The sequence below is a fragment of the Pteronotus mesoamericanus genome, unplaced genomic scaffold, assembly GCF_021234165.1.
Source record: "Pteronotus mesoamericanus isolate MK-2021 breed Mesoamerican mustached bat unplaced genomic scaffold, CSHL_Meso_final contig_164, whole genome shotgun sequence".
Taxonomy (NCBI): Eukaryota; Metazoa; Chordata; class Mammalia; order Chiroptera; family Mormoopidae; genus Pteronotus; species Pteronotus mesoamericanus.
In genome coordinates this window covers 22,424,801-22,447,333 of record NW_026555065.1, presented here as the reverse complement: position 1 = coordinate 22,447,333, position 22,533 = coordinate 22,424,801, and the positions used below count along the sequence as shown (strand labels likewise).

Below are 22,533 nucleotides of genomic sequence, written 5' to 3'. Positions count from 1 at the left end.
TTTTCCTTTATATTAATTTGTCTATTACAAATAAGGAATATAAATACGAAATCAAGGGCGCGGGCTGATTTTTGATTTTTTAAAAATACCTTGTCACTGGTGTCCAAAGGTGCTGTTTGGACAGGCGACAACAGAGCAGACTGGAGTTACCTGAAAATTTCTATCCCTATGTTACTCACTCTCAACATTACTGGGATCTCTTTTTGTGGAGGTAAGATGACATCCTCAGGCCTGAAGTGAGAGAAAATAACAAGTAAGGGTGTTTTCCTAAAAGCTGGTCACAAATTCCTTCTCATTGGCTGTTTTGGGCAGGGATAAATGTAGAAAAGAGAAAATGAGGAAAGTGAAGGGGAGCGGATTAGAGAGGAGAGAAGGGTAGCTTCAGAGCTGTGTGTGTCTTATCCGAACGGAGGCCATAAATTCAGAAAGGGAGCCAGAGTGCTGCTTTCCTTCATTCTCTTATTTCTTCCTCCTTAGCCACTCTTGACACTCTTGATAACTGAGTTTCTCTTCCTGAAGTATGCCTTTTCTTCCTGAAAGAAAAATGGAAAGAACTACAAAGAATTTTGCAAATCAGAAATCCACCTTACAGAAATCCTTTTTACTCAGCAAGTTTAAAATTCTGTGACATATTTTTACTGTTAAAAAAAAAAGATATGCTTTTGGGAAAGATAAGTTTAGATAAAATAAGATTCTCTAATAGGCCGCCTACCCCAATCCTAGTAATTCTCTGTGGATGGGAGAGCTCAATATGAAGGTGCTCAGCATGGCTGCAGTTCCAGCTGCTCCTTGTTTTCTGTAGGAATAGAAGTGACTTAATATCACTTTTTTATAGGTGTGTTTTTATGGCATTGGTCTACATGTTACCGAACAAATGGACCTGTGGGGAGGGTGCCCAGATGCTATTACCAAAACAATGACCCCCCCCTCTTCCCCGGTGTCCCTCAGTTATAGGTCCTTTGCCCACCACCCTTGGAATTATGGCTCTGAATGGCAGAGTTTGGTGAAAAGGAAAGGAACTATTTATTCAAAAGTTATACAGGTTTGATTAGTGGCTAAATGTCACTCTTAAATCTCAAAATCACTTTAAAACATCGACTAACACACACACAAAGTCCTGCCTTCCCCACTTTGCCCAGTTAGGCCAGTTAGGCCTGTCAGGGGTACCGTCCTTCAGAAGAAAAAAGAACATTAGTCCAGGGCTCCACTAGGCAGGCCTCTTGCTGTTCTCAGCACCATCTGCTGCGTCACCACGATCTCCAGCTCTTAATCTATAACCATGTGACACCTTTTAGCAAGAGTCCTTTCTCCCCTCTTCCTTCCCGCGTGGTCTTCACACTGTTCCCCAGAGTCTGTGTCCCTTTGTCTCTCCTGCAGGCCCCTGTCTCTCTTCCTTCCTCTCCCAGTTACATTCTGCATTAAGTATTTCAAACCTTCCTGATTAGCCTTGGTGATGTGCAAAATAACTCTCTTTGCATATGAGGAATGAAGCTATCCTGTTTTTGACACACAAAATGACTCTCAATGGCCCTGCTCAAGGCTCCCATCCCCCGTGGTGGCCCGCCCTAGGGTGGAGAGAATATATTTTTCTTGGACACGCCAATCTCTGGACCCTGTCACAAATACCCTTGAGGGCGGAGGGGGGGGGGGGGGGGCCTGGATGTGCCCCATACACACAAGGAATATGTATCCTGTTTAAGGATGAAACATGAAATTCTGCTTAAACCTCTAATTCTCATTACCTGTTTCTATTTAGTTATTTCTATAATTTTTATCTTTCTTTAATTGTTGCTTTCAAAAGAAATCAATTGCCAAACCTCTACCCACCCACCCCCTCAAATACAGACTTACTGAATCAGGCAGACATTTTGCAATTTCCGGGTTGCATAGGTTGAGGAACATACCTGAATATTGATCTTGCAGCAAAGCCTCTGACCTTTTGACAAGAATAGAATATAAAGAGAGTGTATTGTCAGATCCCCAAACAAGCTGAGTTTTTTTCTATATGCTAATTTGAGGCCACAGTTTATCATTTTGAGTGCACACACAGCAACTTTCTCCTGTCAGTCCCTAAGGCCTTATTTTAAGTACTTGTGTGCATCATCTGTTAAAAGCATGGTTATCTCACAAGCCTTTCTTTGAATAACAAACCAGCTGATGTAGGCGGCTTTGTCGGAGATCCAGGCGCAGAGCTGCTAGTGCGCTGGTACCAGGCTGGAGCCTACCAGCCCTTCTTTCGCGGCCACGCCGCCATAAACACCAAGCGACGAGAACCCTGGCTCTTTGGGGAGCAACACACCCAGCTCATCAGGGAAGCCATCAGAGAGCGTTACGCCCTCCTGCCCTATTGGTATTCTCTGTTCTACCGTGTGCATGTGGCTTCTGAACCCGTCATAAGGTACGTAAGGCTTCACCAGTCAGAGGCCCGGGCACCCAATCTAACGAGCCACTGGGGACCGGAGGAGTTACACAGTGATTTCAAGAGAAAAGGTGAAGGAAAGGCATATGTCTAATCAAGTGTCACTCAGCTTTTTGAGCACCAGCTGTGAGCAGGGGGCTCACAGGTGAAGTAGCAGAAGATAACTAGGTCTTCTACCATTTGGTGATTCCAGTGTCAATATTTGACTTGAGACAGAAATAGAGATTTTTCAAAGAAAAATGAAATGACTTTGTAACTGAATTCATTCAGTATTTAACCCACAAGCATCCTCTCATGAAGAACAATTTTATTCTGCCAGTTGTAAACTCTTTCTTACCGCTAGGGCTATCCAAGTTTGAGGTAAACATTTCTCCCAGTGTATAAATTCTATTCTGATTCTATTTTGAAGATAGATGTGAAAAAAACAACTTCCTAGGTTAGAGGACGAATCACATAGAGACATGCATCGTGCACCAAGACTTTTGAATAAGCAGCTCCTAAATCTAGCTCAGTTCAGAATCACCTGGAAGCTTTTTCTAAAATGCAGATTCCAAGGCCACGTCTCTAGACCTAGTAGGAATCCTTCAGTAGGTCCCAGGGATCTACATTTGGTAGAAGTTTCCCTGGTGATTCTAGACATCAGCCAGCTTTAGAGATCACTGCTTTGTTACTATTTACAGTAGGAAAGGGAATACATTATTACAAAAGCTAGTGAATAAACTAAAAATAAGTCTGATTAAAAAATATCTTTTCCTCATGAAATTGAAAAATATTATTAGAAACATTAAGTTGATATTCAGAAACATAGATATTGAAAGTTTTCTGTATAAGCTCAAATGCCTTCTAGATCATGATATACATCAAAAACAATAAAACAACCACCATGCAACAGTTTCTCAAGCCTCCAAAAATGTTGCCAGCTTGAAAACAAGAAAAAACATTTCATTTAAAAAAGTAATGACTAAGGATGCATGAAAGCATGAAAAAAATGGCACACATTTTATATCATTATAAAATGGTTTCACAAACATTTCATTTGTTTTTACACCAAAATGAGTTAGGCATTTGGACTTGCACAAAACTGATTGTGCCTGGCAGGGTAGTATGTCTTTATTGTTCAACAATCAGAAGGAAAAATTGTAGGTACCAGAATTCTCAGTTTTTCATTTAAGTTAACTGATAGCTCTTTCACATAAGAAAAAGAAATAATCCTAGCAATTGCTCATAAAAACCTTGAATCATATGAAAAGAATCTTGGCTCATTGGTTTTTTCCAATTTCCTTTGAATAGTTACAAAACTGAATGTATAAGTAATTGAATTATAATAAAACATCTAATGATGTTGAAGTAACAATTTTTCCGCTTTCCCCAGGCCGCTATGGGTAGAGTTCCCTGACGAATTAGAAACTTTTGGTGTGGAAGATGAATACATGCTGGGTGAGCATTTCTTGATTAATTACAATTATGATAAATACTATAATTATGTTCTTGTTATTGTATTTTCTAGTGTAAGAGCACTAAAAAAATCCCTCATTTTTCAAGAAAGCCAAAAAATAAAGGAAAGTGTGTCACCAAGATTTTTAGTGCTAGTGCATTAGTGGGATTATAGCTATTCTGTTTGTAGCACCTCTCATAATATCACCTTTAAATAAATCCATTCTATTTGCAGATGCAGTTGGGATTCTTGTTCTGGGTCCAGTCGTAGCCTTGTGATACCATTAAAGGGAAGGGAAGCAGGAAAATGTAGTCTTGATCAAGGTTGTAGTGAAGACCCAATAGAGCTTATTTCATATGCAAAATAGGATTGGAGGTGGTGTCTTTTTAAACTAGGGTTAATCACCAAATCCAGAACTTGGAAGTCTGTCATCTTGGCAACAGGGCTGAAAAAGTCAGGCTCTGGAAAAGCTGTTGCTGCTCTTGATGCATAACATACTGCTCTTGGTCTTTTTATATAAATAAATATATATACATTATATATATATATAAATTTAAATTTTTGGAAACTTTAGCTGTGCTGTCAACTTTGGAAAAACTATCCCAGTTGTACTATGTAGGGTTGGCATTGTACAGAAATTAACAGATGTATTGGTCTAGAAATGTTCAACATAATATTTTCCATTTGTACAGGGGTAACACACTGTATTAAATATGTAATGTCTTAATCTACATGGGTTTGATTACAGAAACTAATAAAGTATTCTCTAAATAATGAAAAAAAAAGCCAGGCTCAACAAAGTTACCCAAAAGGTGGAATTCTAGAGGGTGGAAACCCCACAATGTAAAATACCTAATATGCTCTTTAGTTCTCCACTCATGCTTAGGTCTCAGCTGAAACAGCTACTTCCCTGGAGAAAATTTCCCTAACGAAAATTGCTTCCTAACACCTAATTCCACCTAATTAAGTCCAAGTCAGTCCTTCCTATTACGTAACTTTCATTTTATTTTGTACCTTGCCTTTTTGATATTTGTCTGAATTCTAATTCATTTGTAATTACTTACTTAATACCTGTCTTCACTGACTGTAAACTCCCTGAGGACAGGGACCATGTGTACCTTATTTGCCACTATATCCGCAGAGCTTAGCACAATGCCTGGTACTCAGTAGGTACTCTATAATATTTGTTGAATTAAAGAGTGAATTCATAAATGGATGAATTTTACATACATGCTGTGTCAAAGCCAAAACAAAATTAATAATTCAGGCTGTGTTTAGGAGAATTTTAGCCTTCCCAATGATAATTGCCCAAGGAAGGTCTGAGTATCCATGTTGACCACACTTCTGGATAACAGCTATAGGCTCACCATCACCAACGTCACTTACAGAAAATAATGAAGCACTTGGAGAAGTGCGAGGGCACTTTCAGACTTTGGACACACTAGCAGTTATGCACAAAAAGAAGCTATGGGTCCCTCCCTATAATCTCACCTACTATAAGTGGATTAATAATAGACAATAATACAGTCACCTCTGTGAGTACCTGTCCTCCTTCTAGCAATGCATCTCTCTGATGCATTGAAAGTTGGTTCAACTCACCAAGGACTCTACCTTTCAAAAGTTCACAGTCTAGTGAACTTCTAGGCTGTGGTTCCTAAAACCACAGAAGCACTCAATTCAAAGGAAAGGATGTTTTCAGACTTCTTACAACAATATTCAATTTTAGTTCTTCTCCATTTTTCAGGAAGCGCTTTATTGGTTCATCCAGTCACGGAGCCAAAAGCTACAATGGTTGATGTGTTTCTGCCAGGGTCAAATGAGGTAAGAGTGAATGACAGTCACATATTTTATATGTCTCATATCTCATCCCTCATTCTGATGAATTAGCTTCTGTTAGGAAATAGATTTCTTCATCAGGCAGTTGTGAAGACTGCACAAATGACTGTAGCAACTCAAGATTCTTGTAAGTCATGACAACCATCCTCTGAGGTCAAGAAACTTAAGGGAAGAGCAGGGAGAGAGACAAATAGGTGATGACGGCAAGGAGGGTCAGAGTGGTACTTTATCTTCACACTTCACCCTGTGTTGGCAGCTCCTTATACATTGAGGTTTTAGGTAGGAAGAATGTTCAGTCCACTATGAAGTGTCAAACTCTGGGGAAACAAGTATAAAAAGACTCTGTTCTTTGGTTCTGGCTCTGTCTGAATCCTGAGTTTTTGGCACCAAAAGCTGGTCTTCAGACATTCACCAGGAGTAAATAAAAAGTAACAACAGTGACTTCCTTCTCTGCCCCTCCAGCCTTCTTCTCCTCTTGTATTGGTTATTGTCATCTATCTTTGTCGCTGTATAAAATATTATCCTGGACCTATTGGAGCCCAGGACACTGAACCCAGGCAGGGCCTGGGGGAAAGGTGGGTATAAGTCAAAGGGCTACAGCACAGTCAGACAGCCATGGGCGATAAGAGCAACGGCCTCCAAAGGCAGACCAAGTATATATCCAAAGGGGCTAGGAGAAGACAGGCAGAAACTCAGGGCATCGGGCCGGGAAAACTGCAGGAATGGAGAGCAGGAAGGAGACAGATCCTGGAGGGAGCCCTTGAGCACTAGAGCATTGTCACAGGCTTCAGCAGACAGGGAAGAGCCAGGAAGGGTACTGAACTGATGTGGGCGGGGGGGTGGGGGGAATGACCACAAACTTGGTGGCTTGAAAGGACAAAAATTTATTCTCTCACAGTACTGGAGGCTTAAGTCCAAAATGAAGGTTTGGTTCCTTCAGGAGGCTCTGAAGGAGATCTGTTCTACGGCTCTCTCCAGCTTCTGATGGCTTCCTGGCTTGGCGCTCCTTGGCTTGCACCTGCCTTACTTCAGTCTATGCCTCCATCCTCACAGTGCCTTCTCTTCTGTGTGCCTGTGTCTCCTCTTCTCTCTCATAAGGATGCTTGCGATGACGTTTAGGGCCCACCTGGATAAGTCCAGATAATCTCTTTTTCTCAAGATCCTTACATTAGTTAGTTAAATCTGTTACCACAGAGGGTAATACCCACTCCTTCCAGGGATTAGGAACTAATCAGACTTTTCTCCAGAATGTTCATGAATTATGGTTTTTGTCTTCGGTTTCTCCAGTGATTTGCCATTCTGAAGCTGAGGGCTCTTTACAAAGGTTCCCTTGCCAAGTAGAAACTTAAGGAAAAGGTTAAATAAAACAGCTAAATAAATTGCCCTGCCAAGCATATCTGCTGAGAGTTGCTCAAGTTGATTCTAAAAAAGCAAAAGTTCCCATGAAGAGTAACTAGCCCCCTTTTTGACTTAGCCACAGATTCTTATTAATGGCCTGTCATCCCTGCAAGTACATTGCTATGGCTACGTAATCTTTCTCTCAGCACTGCTTCCCAGAGCATTCTGTAATTGTTCCTCCTGCCTACAGCTTCCCAAAGCCTGGGTAGAAGAGCCAAGCCATTCCTTGCCAGACCCTTGCCTCACTGGTTAGCTAGTACCACATCGCATTGTGCAAGGGGGCTAGCTAAGGGCCTTCACTGTCACTTTCCCCATATTTCTGTATGGTTCATTCCCTCTCCTTCAAGTCTTTTCTTGAATATCTCTTTCTCAGTGAGGCCTTCTCTGATCACCTCTTTAAGATTATAAGCCACTCCCATTGCCCCTGTCCAGCCCTCTTTCAGCCTTTATTTTTCTCCACAGAACAGCGGCACCTTCTAACATTCCATACATTTACTTAGATGTGTGGTTTATTATTTTCCTCTCCTGTTAGAATGTTAGCTTTCTGGAGGCTGATTTTTATCTGTTATGTTTACTGCTATATCCACAGCATCTAAAAGGGTAGTTGGCACATAGTTGTCCTTCAGTAAATACTCGCTGGGTGAGGAACTTGCTGACTAAGCTCTAGGTCTGGTCGGCATGGTGTTTTGTACCAGTTATACCCTTTCTAGGTTGGAAATCTATGTATCTGGCAACAGAGCACAATACCCTCTACCTCTCATTCTAACAAGTTCCAGAAATGGAGACAGGTAAGCCCAAAATCTTGTTTGAGTCAGGTTCGTTGGTTTATTTGTTTGTCCCACCAGCTTTTTATCTAAAGCTACTGAAACTCACCAAATAAAGACATTGCAAGGAAAGAAACCTAAGACAATATCCCTCATAAATACAGACACAGAAGTATTTGATAAAACATTAGCAAATTGAACCCAGCCAAGGAGAATACATCATGATGAGGTGGGGCTGATCCTGTCGAATGAAGAGTTCACTGTAGCTAACGCTAGACAAGTGACAGCTTTCTCACCTTCACAGCACAACAGTGACAATGCAACAGCACAGCTGTACAAAGGATGTGGTGATCCCAGGAGGTGAACTTGCAAAATAGACCTGGCGGCTGCCAGAAATTATACGGGCCTAGAAAAGAGAAAAATGGGTTTTGTTTTCGTGCTGCTTCTGATGGTATCTTAAGGATTTATCCCATCAAATTACTTTGCAGGACCTTTTTGGCACTTCAGCAACTAAACCCCCATGACAGGAACCCTAGATAAGAGTTTGACTTGTCCCTGAATTGTACTCTGTAAAAAATGATCCTATAGTAATAACTCAAGTTTCCATCTGTTTATCTCCAAGATCTGTTTCCTTCCCTGACACTTTCCTTTTCTTCTGCTTCATCTGTAATATATTTGCTTGCAATGTGCTTTCCTTCTTTGATGTTTCCTTCTCTCTCTTTCATCATCATTTTTATTACTTGACTCATTAAGTTCTTATAAGCCAACTGAACTATAAAATCCATGAGGTCAGGAACTGCATCTTTCTGTTCACTCATGTGTACCTAGCAGTGCTAGGCATGGGGTAGCTTGTTTAGTAGATAACTTTTGGGTGGTTGGACAAATGAGTGGCCTTTTAGTCAAATTAATCTGTCACAGAGTAAACTAGTCCTTTGGGATCTTCTTAAAAGTATATGTCCTTCCTAACTTCTACTTAAGATTTTTTTTAAAATTATATTTATTTTAGCTTTCTGATTATGTGAAATCAAGACAAATGGGTGTTTTAGTGAATAATAAAATCGTGAGCAGAGTTGCTCATATGCTCCTTTTCATTGGGGTCTGTTCTTTTTCAGGTCTGGTATGACTGTAAGACATTCACTCCTTGGGAAGGAGTGTCTACTGTGAAGATCCCAGTAACCTTGGATACTGTATGTTATTTTCACTGTTTTTTCACCTATTGGGCTGTATTAGTCTGCTCAGACTGCCATAACAAGATACTATAGACTGGTTGGTTTAAACAATAGAAATTCATTTTCTCATAGTTCTAGAGGCTAGAAGTACTAGATTAAGGTGCCAACCAATTCAGTTCCTGGTGAGAACTCTTCTCCGGGCATGTAGACAGCCACCATCTTGCCGTGTCCTCACATGGCAGAGGCAGAGAGTGAGGCACAGAATCAAAACCCTACTCTTATGACCTTCCTTAACCTTAATTCCTTCTGCAAAGGCCCTGTCTCCAATTATAATCACATTGGAAGCTGGGGCTTCAACATACAAATTTGGGACAATGCATTCTGTCCATAACAGGTTCCTGCATGGAAAAAAACCAAAGAACTCTGCAGAATAACGCATATGTATGGAAACAGAAAGTAGATTAGTGGTTGTTTAGGATTGGGCAAGGGAGAGGGTTTGGGAGCAATGGGGATGACTGCTAATGGGCACAGGGATTCTTTCTGGGGTGATGAAAATGTTTTAAAAATGAGTGTGGTGATGGTTGCATGATTCTGAATATACCAAAAATCATTTAACTGTATACTTTAGAAGGGTGACCTGTATGACATGTGAATTATATCAATAAAACTGTTAAAAGATGAGAAAAAAAGAGCATAAAAATAACATATACTCTGGTGAAACATCAAGGACAAACAATGCTTCCCCTTATATTTACTTTTGTATGTCTAAGAAAAAGAATAACACTGCAAACAGAAAGCAAACATGGTGGTCAACACGCATGCCATACAGAATGTCCTACAGCACCAAGTCAAAAAACATGTTTTTTATTGTAACCCTGGACCTCTAGGCCCAAGGGAACGCTGTCAGTTATGACACTAGAATCAAAGTGACCCATCCAGATTGAACCTCTGAAGGGAAGTTGGCTCCTGCAGCTGAATCACCACCACTACCACAAACTCTAAGTAGTGTGAAGATTAATATTGATATTGATGTTATTTTTTTAATTGTCAGTAGCAATATAAACTCCATTGTAAAGAAAATGATGTCAGATGTCAACTTTCAGGTCTAGAAGAGACCCTAACATTCATCTCCAGTTTCTCATGCTTACAGGTGAAGACACTGAGGTTCAGAGAGATGAAAGTACTTGTGCAGGGTTGTAGCTAGATCATGGCAGACCTGAGACCAGACCCCATTTCATACTAACTTACTACCTCATTCTTTGAGGGGAAAAGAAAGAATGGTTGATGAGGGTGGGAAGATAGAGGTGCTTTACTTCTTGCTGCTGCGAGTCAAGCAGAAGGTGGACATCTTCACTACTCCACCCTCGCTCCCAGCTTCATTTATATTCTTGTACTCTTCTTCCTGCTTGTCTGTTACTCAGAGCAAAGTACAATCCCTCCTGTGATCCAAGGAGCTTTCTTTCAGAGGACTGACTGTACGTGAAGACAGGAAACCTATTGGGCTTTCCCTGTTGGGAATGCCATTCAGTACTCCCACGTAGGACATGCCTTCAACCCTGCTGATGGAGTCACTTAAAATGCCCTTGGTTGTTTAGGATTGGGCAAGGGAGAGGTAAAATGCCCTTGGCTTCTATAATGTAAGTTTCACAAATTTACCCTCAGAATTGAGCCATTTATCTTGATGATCCAGGGAATCAGGGAGCAAGGTGAATACAGGTTGCACTGAATAATAACAAAAGTCATCTCCCTCATACAAAGAAACGACCATCTTTTATATACACATATTCACGTACATATCTGGGCCTGCTTACACCAATAGAAAAATTCACTCTTTAGCTGAGCACTAGAAATAAACATGCACATTATATTGACAGAAAAATTGACAAAACAGGAAAGGCTACTTATAGGATAGGCAGAACAGATAATAAACTGATGAAAGGTGAGGGATTATTTTAGTGTTTGAACTCTTTTCCTTTTAATGGCAGGGCCCCCATATTTGCTATCCGTGTGCTCACAAATTTGTATTAACTTTGAGTCTATACTTGTGAAGAATCTAAGTCTTGTACAAGTAAACATTTTAAAATTCTGTTTGAGGTTGCCTCATCTGAATACCCCTTCCCTGAGAGTGTTGCTCTGTTATAGATACCAGTGTTTCAGCGAGGCGGGAGTGTAGTGCCAATAAAGACAACTGTAGGAAAGTCCACAGGCTGGATGGCTGAGTCTCCGTATGGACTCCGGGTGGCTCTAAGCACAGAGGTATTTGGAAAATGTTGCCTTCACACATTTTATTTGTTGCTGCTCTATCTCTTTACAATGGTAGCCTTTTGAGTGTGTGACATTATGTAATAGGGATGAACCTCATCCATGGGATAGGTGCTTCAGGTGTTTATCTAGAAATCAGTTTTGAATCATTCCTGAATCATTGTCCAGCTTGTTTGACTTGCCTAGAATTGTTCTTAAAGGAGGTCTGAGAACTGGAAATGATAGAACTTTCCTCTGGGGCACTGTGAACCTTGGTGCTTCGCAACCTGACATTGATTACCACTGGACTGAAGGGCCACTGGGCCCAGGCTGCCTGCCACATGGGTGAACCTGAAACTCAGTCTCCCAGGCAAGGGTATCTGTATCTGTGCAGTGTTCCAGGGACGCCACCCCCATGCAATGACTTCTGTTCTCATCAGGTGGCTCAAACAACTAAAACCTCCTTAAGTAAAACCTGGAAGGATCCAGAACTGATTTGTCCTTTTGAGCCAAACTGTATACTTTACAGTTTGGCCTATAGAGGCCTATAACAGATTCTTCTCCTTATCCATTTGCCCAAATACAGTACCAAACAAAAATTCTTACTCATGCAAATATTACAAAATAGTTAAGCTTTCATTTTCTTACATCCTTCTTTTCCATCTGTTTCACTTAGGTATGTTTTATTGGGCCAAACTATGGGTCTCAGGCCCAAAATATAGTACAAGTGACTCAAGTTTCCTAGCACATCAAGCATTGTCAATTACAGTAAGCTGCCACATAAAGTGCTGTGACGTTGTTTGACATGAAGAAGGAGTCCTCCTACTAAAAAATGTAGGAAGTAAATATCATTCTCTACATGGAGGGTCTTCTAAAGATACTTGCTCTCATGCGTTATATACTAATTTTTTCTTAACTTCAGTTTTATTCTATGGACTTTTGTGACCTGTTGTCCCGTTCTAGGATAGTATTTTCAGGGAAGCCACCTATGTCACTGACCATACTTCATAGTTTAAATTTCATTCAACAAGGCCTAACTCTTTGTACCCCTCTTAGATGACTTCTTTATTTATATTATTTCATTAATGGGTATTGGATGTATATATTTGTATGACTACTTTGTACAGCTTGAATATTAAGCTTTTGTTCAATATAATATTTTACAAATTTTTAAATCTATTATTTTCTTTAGTGGGTGGCATTCTTTTCCTAGAAAGCTACTATATAACCTACATTCTCTTTCTTGATTTACTCTCCAGGGTTCTGCTGTGGGTGAATTGTATCTCGACGACGGACATTCATTCCAGTACCTCCACCAGAAGCAATTCTTACACAGGAAGTTTTGTTTCTGTTCAGGTGTTCTGAGCAACAGGTAATGGCAGCTAAAAATCTGCATGTTCTCTGAGGTAAATTTTGCCACCTTTTCACTATCCTCAAATACATAGCTAATATTTTAAGATACAGTTTAAAGAAGTTAATGATGAAGACCATTTGTGGAATATTTTTCTTTTCTTTTTTTTTTTCAGCTTAATTCAGGAATAATTAACAAATAAAGCTATAATATATTTAAAGTATGCACCGTGATATATGGTATACATTGGCATTGTGAAAGGATCCAACCACAGAATTAATTAATACATCTGTCACCTTACATATTTACCTTTTTTTGACGAGAACACTAAAGCTCTACTCCCTTAGCAAATTTTAATCATACAATACAGTATTATCAATTATAGTCACCATGTTATACATTAGATCCTCAGACCTTATTCATCTTATAACTGAAAATATGTACCCTTTTACCAGCCTCTCCCTGTTTCCTCCACCCCCCGGCAACCACCATTCTATTCTCTGTTTCTGTGAGCTTGACTTTTATTTTTTTAACATTCCACATATAAGTGATATCAGGCAGTATTTGTTTTTCTCTGTCTGGCTTATTTCACTTAGCATTATGCCTTCCAGGTTTATCCATGTTGTCACAAACGGCAGGCTGTCCATCTTTTTTAAGGCTGAATAATATTCTGTTATGTATATGTACCATATCTTTATAAATTCATCTGTTGACAATAGATTGTTTCCATACCTTGGCTAGTGTAAATAACCCTGGAGTGAACATGGGGATACAAATATCTCTTCAAGATAGTTATTTCACTTCCTTCAGATATCTACCCAGAAGTAGGATTGCGGGATCATATGGTAGTTCTATTTTTAATATTTTGAGGAACACCCATACTATTTTTCATAGTGGTCATACCAGTTTACATTCCCAGCAACAATGTGCAGGGTTCCCTTTTCTTCACCAGCATTTCCACCATCATTTATCTTCTTGATAATTAAACATCTTAACAGGTGTGAGGTGACGTCTCATTGTGGTTCTGATTTGCATTTCCCTGATGATTAATGATATTGAGCACCTTTTCATGTACCTATTGGCTTTTCATGTGTCTTTATGGAAAAATGTCTGTTCAAGTCTTTTGTCATTTTTTTCATCTTACGATTGTTTTATTTTACAGTTTACTAATTGTTATTGAGGTTGAGCATATTTTCTTTTTTAAATTTTTTTAAAAGATTTTACCTTTTATTTTTAGAGTGAAGAAGGGAGGGAGAGAAACATCAATGTGTGGTTGCCTTTCAAATACCCTCTACTGGGGACCTGGCCCACAACCCAGGCATGTGCCCTGACTGGGAATCGACAGCAACCCTTCGGTTCACAAGCAGGCGCTCAGTACACTGAGCCACACCAGCCAGGACTCTTTGCCAATTTTTAATTGGGTTATTTTATTTATTTTTGCTATTGAGTTATATGAGTTCCTACTATATTTTGGATTTTAATTATATATTTGGACATACCCTTATCGCATATGTGGTTTACAAATATTTTCTCCCATTCTATAAGTTGCCTTTTCATTTTGTTGATGGTTTCCTTTGCTGTGCAGGAAATCTTTTTAGTTTGATGTAGTGCCACTTGTTTATTTTTGCTTTTGGTATCAAGTTCCAAAATTCACCACCAAGACCAATATCAAGGAGATTACTTCCTATGTTTTCTTCTAGGAGATTCATGGTTTCAGGTCTAACATTCAAATATTTAACCTTTTTTGAGTTGATTTTTTATATAGTGTAAGATAGGGGTCTAATTTCTTTGTTTGTTTGTTTATTTGCATGAGGATATCCATTTTTCCCAAAACTATTTATTGAAGAGACTATCCTTTCCCCATTTTATATTTCTGGGGTCTCCATTCCGTTCCATTGGTTGATGTGAGTTTTTATGCTAATACCATACTGTTTTGGTTACTGTAGCTTTGTAATATAGTTTGAAATCTGGCCTTGTAATGCCTCCAGCTTTGTTCCTCTTGATCAAGATTGCTTTAGCTATTTGGGGTCTTTTGTAGTTCCATGTTAATTTTGGGATTTTTTTCAATTTCTGTGGAAAATGCCATTGGAATTTTGGTAGGGGTTACATTGAGTCTGAAGATTGCCTTGGATACTACAGCTATTTTAGCAATATTAATTCTTACAACCATGAACACAGGCTATCTTTCTATTTGTTTGAGTCTTCAGTTTCTTTCATCAATGTCACAGTTTTCAGTGTACAGATTTTTCACCTCCCTGAGTAAATTTATTCCTGGGTATTCTTTTTGATGCTATTATAAATGCAGTTGTTTCCTTAGTTTCTCTTTCTAATAGCTTATTGTTAATGTACAGAAATACAACTGATTTTTGTATATTGATTGTTGTATCCTTCCACTTTACTGAATTTGTTTATTCTAACAGTTTTTTGGTGGAGTCTTCACGGTTTTCTATATATAATGTCATATCACCTGCAAATAGACAGTTTTTTTTAACTTTAGCCATTTTATTCGGTGAGTAGCAGTGTGTCATTATACTATTTTTATTGAATTTATTGAGGTGACAGTGGTTAACAAAATTATACAGATTTCAGGTGCATAATTCGGTAACACATCATCTGTGCACTGCACTGTGTGGTCACCGCTGGCCCAGTTTTACTTTTTCTGATATGGATACCTTTTATTTTGTTTCTTTCCCCCCCTAATTGCTCTGGCGAGGATGTCCAGCACTGCGTTGAATAAAAGTGATGAGATTGGGGATCCTTGTCACCTTTGAGCATGATGTCAGCTGGGGGCTTGTCATATATGGCCTTTATTATGTTAAGATATGTTCCTTCTATACCCAATTTGTTGATGGTTTTTATTATGAAAGGATATTGGATTTTTGTCAACAGCTTTTTCTGCATCACATGACTTTTAAAATTAAATGTATTAGGGGTAACATTAGTTAGTAATATTATATAAATTCAGGTGTACAAGATCATGTGGTTTTTATCCTTCCTTTTGTTAATGTGGTGTATCACATTTATGAGTAGTGATTTGTTATGTTGAACCATCTCTGCATCCCAGGGGTAAATTCCACTTGATTGTGGTGTCTAATCTTCAGAGTGGTCTGTTGAATTCAGTTTGCTAATTTTTTTTTTTTTTTGAGGATTTTTACATCTGTGTTCATCAAGTATATTGGCCTGTCATTTTCTCTTCTTGCAATGTGCTTGCTGGTTTTGGTATCAGGGTAATGCTGGCCTTATAAAATGAGTTTGGAAGTGTCCCCTCCTATTTTATATATATATATATATATATATATATATATATATATATATATATTTTTTTTTTTTTTTTTTTTGTAAGAGTTTGAAAAGGATTTGTGGTAATTATTTAACATTTTGTAAAATTTGCCAGTGAAGCCATCTGGCTCTAGACTTTTCCTTATTGGGAGGTTTTAATTACTGATTTAATCTCCTTACTAGTAATTGGTCTGTTCAGGTTTTCTATTTCTTCATGATTCAGTATTGGTAGGTTGTATGTTTCTGGTAATTTATCTATTTATCCTAGCTTATCCAATTTTGTGGCATATAGTTGTTCATAGTAGTTTCTTATAATCCTTTGTGTTTATGTAGTATAAAATATAATGTCTCCTCTCTCATTTCTGATTTTATTTGAGCCTTCTCTCTTTTTTCTTGGTGAATCTAGCTAAAGGTTTATCTATTTTGTTGATCTTTTTAAAAAACCAGCTTTCAGTTACATCAACTTTTCCATTGTTTTTTAAGCCTTTATTTCATTTTTTTCTGCTCTGATTTTTATTATTTCCTTCCTTCTACAAACTTTGGGCTTATTTTTTTCTTCTTTTTCTAGTTCCTTGCGGTGTAAAGCTATGTTGTTTATTTGAGATAACTCTTTTTTCTTAGTATAGACATTTATTGCTATGAACTTTCCTTCTTAGAACTGTTTTCTTACATCCCAAAGTTTTGATATCTTGTATTTTTATTTTCATTTGTCTCAAGATATTTTATTTCCCTTTTGATTTTTTCTTTAACCCATTGATTGTTCAGGAGCATGTTGTTTCATCTCCACATATTTGTAAATTTTCAGTTTCTTCTTGTAATGGTCATACAATTATGGTCAGAAAAAAACCTTGATATAACTTCAGTCTTCTTAAATTTGTTAAGACTTGTTTCATGGCCTAACATATGATCTGTCCAGGAGAATGTTCCATGTGTACTTAAGAAGAGAATATATTCTGCTGCTGTTGAATGGAATGTTTTTTATCTATCTGTTAGGTCCATCTAGTCTAACATGTAGTCTAAGTCCAATGTTTCCTTATTAATTTTCTGCCTGGATGATCTGTTCATTGTTTAAAGTGAGGTATTGAAGTCCCCCACTATCGTTATATTGCTAACTATTTCTCCTTTCAGATTAATATTTGCTTTTATATTTTAGGTGCTCTAACATTGGGTGTTTACAAATGTTATATCCCCTTAATGAATTGACCCCTTTATCATATGTAATGACCTTCTTTGTCTCTTGTTACAGTCTTGGCATAAACTCTGCTTTATCTGATATAAATGTAGCTACCCCTGTTTTCTTTTGGTTTTTATTTGCATAAATGTCTCTTTTTCCATTCCTTCACTTTCACTCTGTGTGTGTCTTTAAAGCTAAAATGAGTCACTTAATGGCAGCGTATAGCTGTTTTTTGGTTTTTGGTTTTTGGAGTGTTTGGTTGTTTGTTTGTTTTTTCTGTTTGTTTTTCTTATCCAGCAACACTATGTCTTTTGGTTGGAGAATTTAGTCCAAATACATTTAAAATAATTATTGATAGGAATAAACTTACTGTTGTCATTTTGTTAATTGTTTTCTAGCTGTTTTGTAGTCCCTTTGTTCCTTTCTTCTTTTTTTCTCTTCCTTTATACTTTGATGAATTTCTATAGTGGGAAGCTTTGATTCCTTTCTTTTTATCTTTTGTGAACTTACTATAGGTTTAGGCTTTTTGGTTACCATGAGGCTTACATAAAACATATGTTATTTATAACAGTCTATTTTAAGCAGATAAATTAATTTTGAGCACATACAAAAGCTCTACATTTCTACACTCTCCTCCCCACATTTGTTTTTGATGTCATAATTTATGTCTTGTTGTAATGTGTTTTAACAAATTACTGCAATTATAATTAGTTTTTAATACTTCTGTCTTTTAACCTTTATACAAGCATTATAAATGATTTACCCACAACCATTACAGCATTAGAGTATTCTGGATTTAACTATATGTTTACATTTACTAGTGAGTTTAATGTTTCATATATTTTCACATTACTAGTTAGCATCCTTTCATTTCAGCTTGATGAACTCCCTTTAACATTTCTTATAAGACTGGCCTAGTGATGGTAAATGCTTTTAGCTTTTGTTTATCTAGAAAATACTCTCTCCTTCAATTCTCAAGAACAACTTTGCTAGAGTATTCTTAGTTGGCAGGGTTTTTTTCTTGAATATATCATCTCACTCCCTTCTGACCTACAAGGTTACTGCTGAAAAATTGCTGATTGTTTTATGAGGTTTCCTTGTACATAACAAGTTACTTTTTCTTGCTGCTTTTAAGATTCTCTTTTTTTAAAAACATTTGACAACTTAATTATGTGTGCTGCTGTGGATTTTTTACATTTATCTTTTTTAGTACTCATTGAGCTTCCTGGATCTGGATGTCTGTTTCTTTCCCCAGGTTAGGGAAGTTTTTAGCCATATTTCTTTCAATAGGGTTTCTGCCCCTTTCTCTTCTCTTTTCCTTCTGGGACTGTTATAACACGTATGTTGGTCCACTTCATGGTGTCCCATAAATCTCTTAAGCTATCTTTACTCTTTTTTACTCTTTTTCCTTTTTGCTCCTTTAATTGGATGAATTCCACTGTCCTGTACTTGTGTTCAGTGATCTTTTCTTTCACTTGATCTAATCTGATGTTGAAACCCTTTATTGAATTTTTCAGTTTGGTTATTGCATTCCTCAGCTTTACAGTTTCTTTTTGGCACTTTTTAAAATATTTTCTATCACTTTGTTGAAATTCTCACTCTGCTCATGCATTACTTTCTGACCTTGGTATTTTTATCACCATTATTTCAAACTCTGTATTGTGTAAATAACTTCTCTCTATTTCATTAAGGTCAATTTCTGTAGACTAATCGTGTTCTTTTGTTTGGAAGACACTCCCTTGTTTCTTCATTTTCCTTCACTCTCTGCACTAGTTTCTGCACACTGGATAAAACGTCTACCTCTTCCAGCCCTAATAGACTGATTTTGTATAGGAGATGAACTTCATCAATCACCCTTGCCTGAGCTCCTGGTTGCCTCTCAAGCTTTTGTGATTATCCAAGCTGCCATCTTTGTTCTTAGTGGCTGCCAGTAGTTGAGGATGTACCAAGACCCATCAGTGTTCCAAAGGGGGGAATGTAGTCAGCATCTAGATGCAATCTAATTAGAAGCTGGACCCCCAGGCCATAGCTGTAAGAGTTTGCAGCCAAACCCCTTCCAGGGAGAAACTGGGAAATGGGTGTTTTTGCCTGCTCCCTCTATGCCAAGCCCTGGGGAGAGAGCTACAGCACACCCATTAACAAGTGTGTATGTGTTTGATACAATCCTGTGGGACTGGTCAACATGAACCCTGTTAGCTATCAGCATTAGCGGTTTGGAGGCCTATCCCTCAGGTGGGAGTCTTCAAAGTTGGGGTGCTAGGAATGTGGTCCAAACCCTTCACTCTTCATGGAGAAGCTGGGAGTTGGGGTTCCCGCCCAATTGTATGGCACTGTGCTGGGGGCGGGGGCTATGCTGAGAGTGTGTCTCAGCCTTTCCTACCTGTTTTCATGTGGGTATTTTTTCAGTCACCAGATGTATAGGAGTCAGCTAGTTTCTGGATTTCTCTCAAAGAGAATTGCTCCATGTGTAGCTTCACATTTGGCTCATCTGTGGGAGGAGGGAAATTAAATTTTAAGGAATTCAGTTTAAGTCCCCATTAGTCCCATTTATTCATCCATTCAACAATACATGAAGTATCTGATTTCTTACAATTTATTTGCTGTGTCCAAGTCACACTTGCAACTTCAGTGTCGGGTGATTTCTCTCCACATGACTTGTTTAAAAAGAGAGGTTGGTTTGGCTACTGGTTACTTAGCCCTCAGCATGTAGAGTTGTCTGTTTCCATCTCTTCATCCTAGTAAATACGATCCCTATGCGGTTCAGGCTCCATAGGAAAAGGAGGGGCAGGGGGGCTAATAAGGCTGGGGGTGCTGGACCTGGCAGCCAGTCCAAACCCCTCCTTCTCTTCTTCTCCTAATGCCTTTTGCATTTACTTCAGCTGTGCCGATGAGAGGGGACATTACCCCAGCAAGTGTGTGGTGGAGCAGATCTTTGTCCTCGGCCTCAAGCAGCAGCCATCTTCTGTGACCGCCTACTCATCTGGTGAGGAAATAGCCCATTTATTTTTGTAAACATGGAAATAACTGAGGTGAAGAGATGATTAGTCTTAAAACTGACATAATGTGCTTAGCCAAGGGGGCTCTGCACTTTCTGGGAAAGATCAAATGTACTAGTGTCTACAGAGCAAGGCCATGCTGCTTCTCTTCATCAGCTGGCCTTTCTGCTCGCTGTATGGGGTTAATATTTTTCTAAGGCAAATTAATTTGGACTTGAAATAATATTGTGGCTTCTCTGAATTTTTTTTTTAAACTGTAGCTATCTGAAACCTTACTCCAGTTTATGTATGGAATTTCTTAAAGGGCATAGGATGAGATATAGCATTTCTAACCTACTGCATTTCTTGGACAAACCACTTTGTTCCTTACAGTTTCTTTTTGACCAGTCTTGCATTCAGAACAATGGAGTGTATCATGTTTTAAAAATTCATGGAATTCCATGGGTAAAAGTGGTAGGTAGGTCCTAAGTGAGGTATAAGGTTTTATGACACAGTCAGAATCATTTCTGATACAAAGAAAAAGGGCTTTTTCCCCCTAGATATTCACCAAATTTTCCTTTTTATTCTCTTGATATTTAGATGGTAAAGATCAGCCTGTGGATTTTATGTATTGTGCCAAAACGTCCACCCTGCGCCTGGAGAAGCTCTCACTGAACATTGGAACTGACTGGGAGGTCCGCATTAAATGACAAAGAAGTACCTCTGGTTACAAGTGCGAGGAGCAACCTGAACCCTTCAAAGTTCCCCTTGGCCTTTTTTCGAGTTATGTTGCACCCTTGTTGACTTCTCTGGCTCAAAATAATCTTTCATTAGTCATCAGTTTGCTAGTGAACACCAGATTTCAGATTTTGCATTTTTAGATGTATTAGTAATACTCCTTGTGTCAAATACCACCCCTTCTCCTAGTTGCAGGGAGCCCTGAGGCATTTAGAGTCCGTGCATCTTCCATTGCTTCTTAGGCCATGGCCCTGTGCCAAGCCCTGTGGCCTGGTGAGCGGCTGCCCTTTGAGCTCGGCAGGATGGGTTTATTTCATGTGAGATGCGGGCCGAGCTCCCTAGTGTGGCCCATTTGTGGAAGCTTGACTCTGGCTGTGCAGCAGTCACTCTGGCTGTAGGAGCGGAGTCACTCGAGGCCTATCTCCAAGTGGACAGCAGCCTCCGGTACCCCTCCCGGTTAGCTCTCACCCCTCAGACATGGGCAAAGCAGCCCTTTTCTGCTTGCACTGCACACACTTCGACAAAAGGGAGTTATTCTCCCTAGAGGTTGACTCAGGACTATAAAGGGTTCCTTTCCCTGTCGTGCTTTTTTGGGCACCAAAGTTCCACATTAATCTTCTTAAAATTCTAATTTCTTAATTGTTTTTATTAAATACTGTCTACCAAGCAAAGGATATTTGTAACATGAACAAGTTATAATTAATAATAAAATAAATACCATGTCCCCTCCACTGAACCTCATAAATAGAACACATGGCTTTGACAAACTTGCCTTGGATACAAAAAAAGTATGACCCAAAAATTGGTAACCAGAATAAATTATATTTAAATGCAACATTTTAGAAAATCAAAACTCATGTAAAAAAATCCATGATAAACAAGATATCAAAACTTTAAATACAGACAGGATCAGGACTGCTGAGTCCTCCTTCTGCCTCTGGCTCCAGTATAGCTTAACGAGGGATGAAACATGACCTCATGCCTGTCCCTCAGGATGCCGCCTGCTCTGGGGCCCCCAGGGACTTCCTGCGGCCTGCAACAGCATCTGTGGGGGCAGCCGCAGGTCCTCAGCGCTCTTCCACATGCACATTTACTTAGCAGACTTTCTCCGCTTAGCAATTTGCCAAATGCCACCTCTATGTCTTCTGTTCCCTAGGCCCCAATCCCCACCCCTTCCCCTCTGCCTAGGCCCATCTGACCATCTGTCAAGGCCCAGCGCAAACCCTCCTTTTCTCTTAAGCCTTTCTAACTACCCTGACACCCCCATTCCCTGTACCCATCAGCAGTGATTATCCCCCTCTCTGAAATCCTGCCTCAGTTATATGTGTTGCAACTTATCGTTCACAGGGACCGTCTCTTAAGGTTTCAGGTTTGTCTGCCTTGTTCCCCTACTGAATTGTGTGTCCCTCAGGAACATGTTATATTTGTCTTATATCTGCCAGAGCACCGTTATATGTGACTTTTAGTAACTATTAGCTGTAATTGGTTAACTGATGGATTTGATTGATTAAAAAGTGAGAATTGAATATACTTGTTTCTGATACACTTTTCTGACACAGGGCTCTTCCCTCCAGAAGTGGTAAACATTGTACATTTCCTCGTGGACACATTTCATTGTATCAGTTGAAATTTGAGTTCTGTACCATATATAAACTCACATAGACATGCAGATTTTTTGCTCCTGTTTCTGTAAGTTTTGCAATTAAAGAGAAAGGAAGAAGCCCACATTAGTTGAAGTTGTATTTCCCAGCTTC

At 38.9% G+C, this 22,533-nt stretch overlaps 1 protein-coding gene across 4 annotated transcripts in view; it reads left to right on the top strand.

Moving 5' to 3' along the window:
• Positions 1-22,273, top strand: part of GANC (glucosidase alpha, neutral C) — a 75,550-nt gene extending 53,277 nt beyond the window's left edge. For all 4 annotated transcript variants that reach the window (XM_054565544.1, XM_054565542.1, XM_054565543.1 and 1 more), the window contains exons 17-25: positions 110-211; positions 2,155-2,398; positions 3,792-3,856; positions 5,599-5,675; positions 8,965-9,039; positions 11,164-11,277; positions 12,522-12,634; positions 19,946-20,049; positions 20,642-22,273. In XM_054565544.1, coding sequence (XP_054421519.1) covers positions 110-211; positions 2,155-2,398; positions 3,792-3,856; positions 5,599-5,675; positions 8,965-9,039; positions 11,164-11,277; positions 12,522-12,634; positions 19,946-20,049; positions 20,642-20,751 — 1,004 coding nt within the window. In that variant the 3' untranslated portion in view covers positions 20,752-22,273. The remainder of the gene's footprint in view (positions 1-109; positions 212-2,154; positions 2,399-3,791; positions 3,857-5,598; positions 5,676-8,964; positions 9,040-11,163; positions 11,278-12,521; positions 12,635-19,945; positions 20,050-20,641) is intronic.
• The last annotated feature ends 260 nt before the right edge of the window (positions 22,274-22,533 follow it).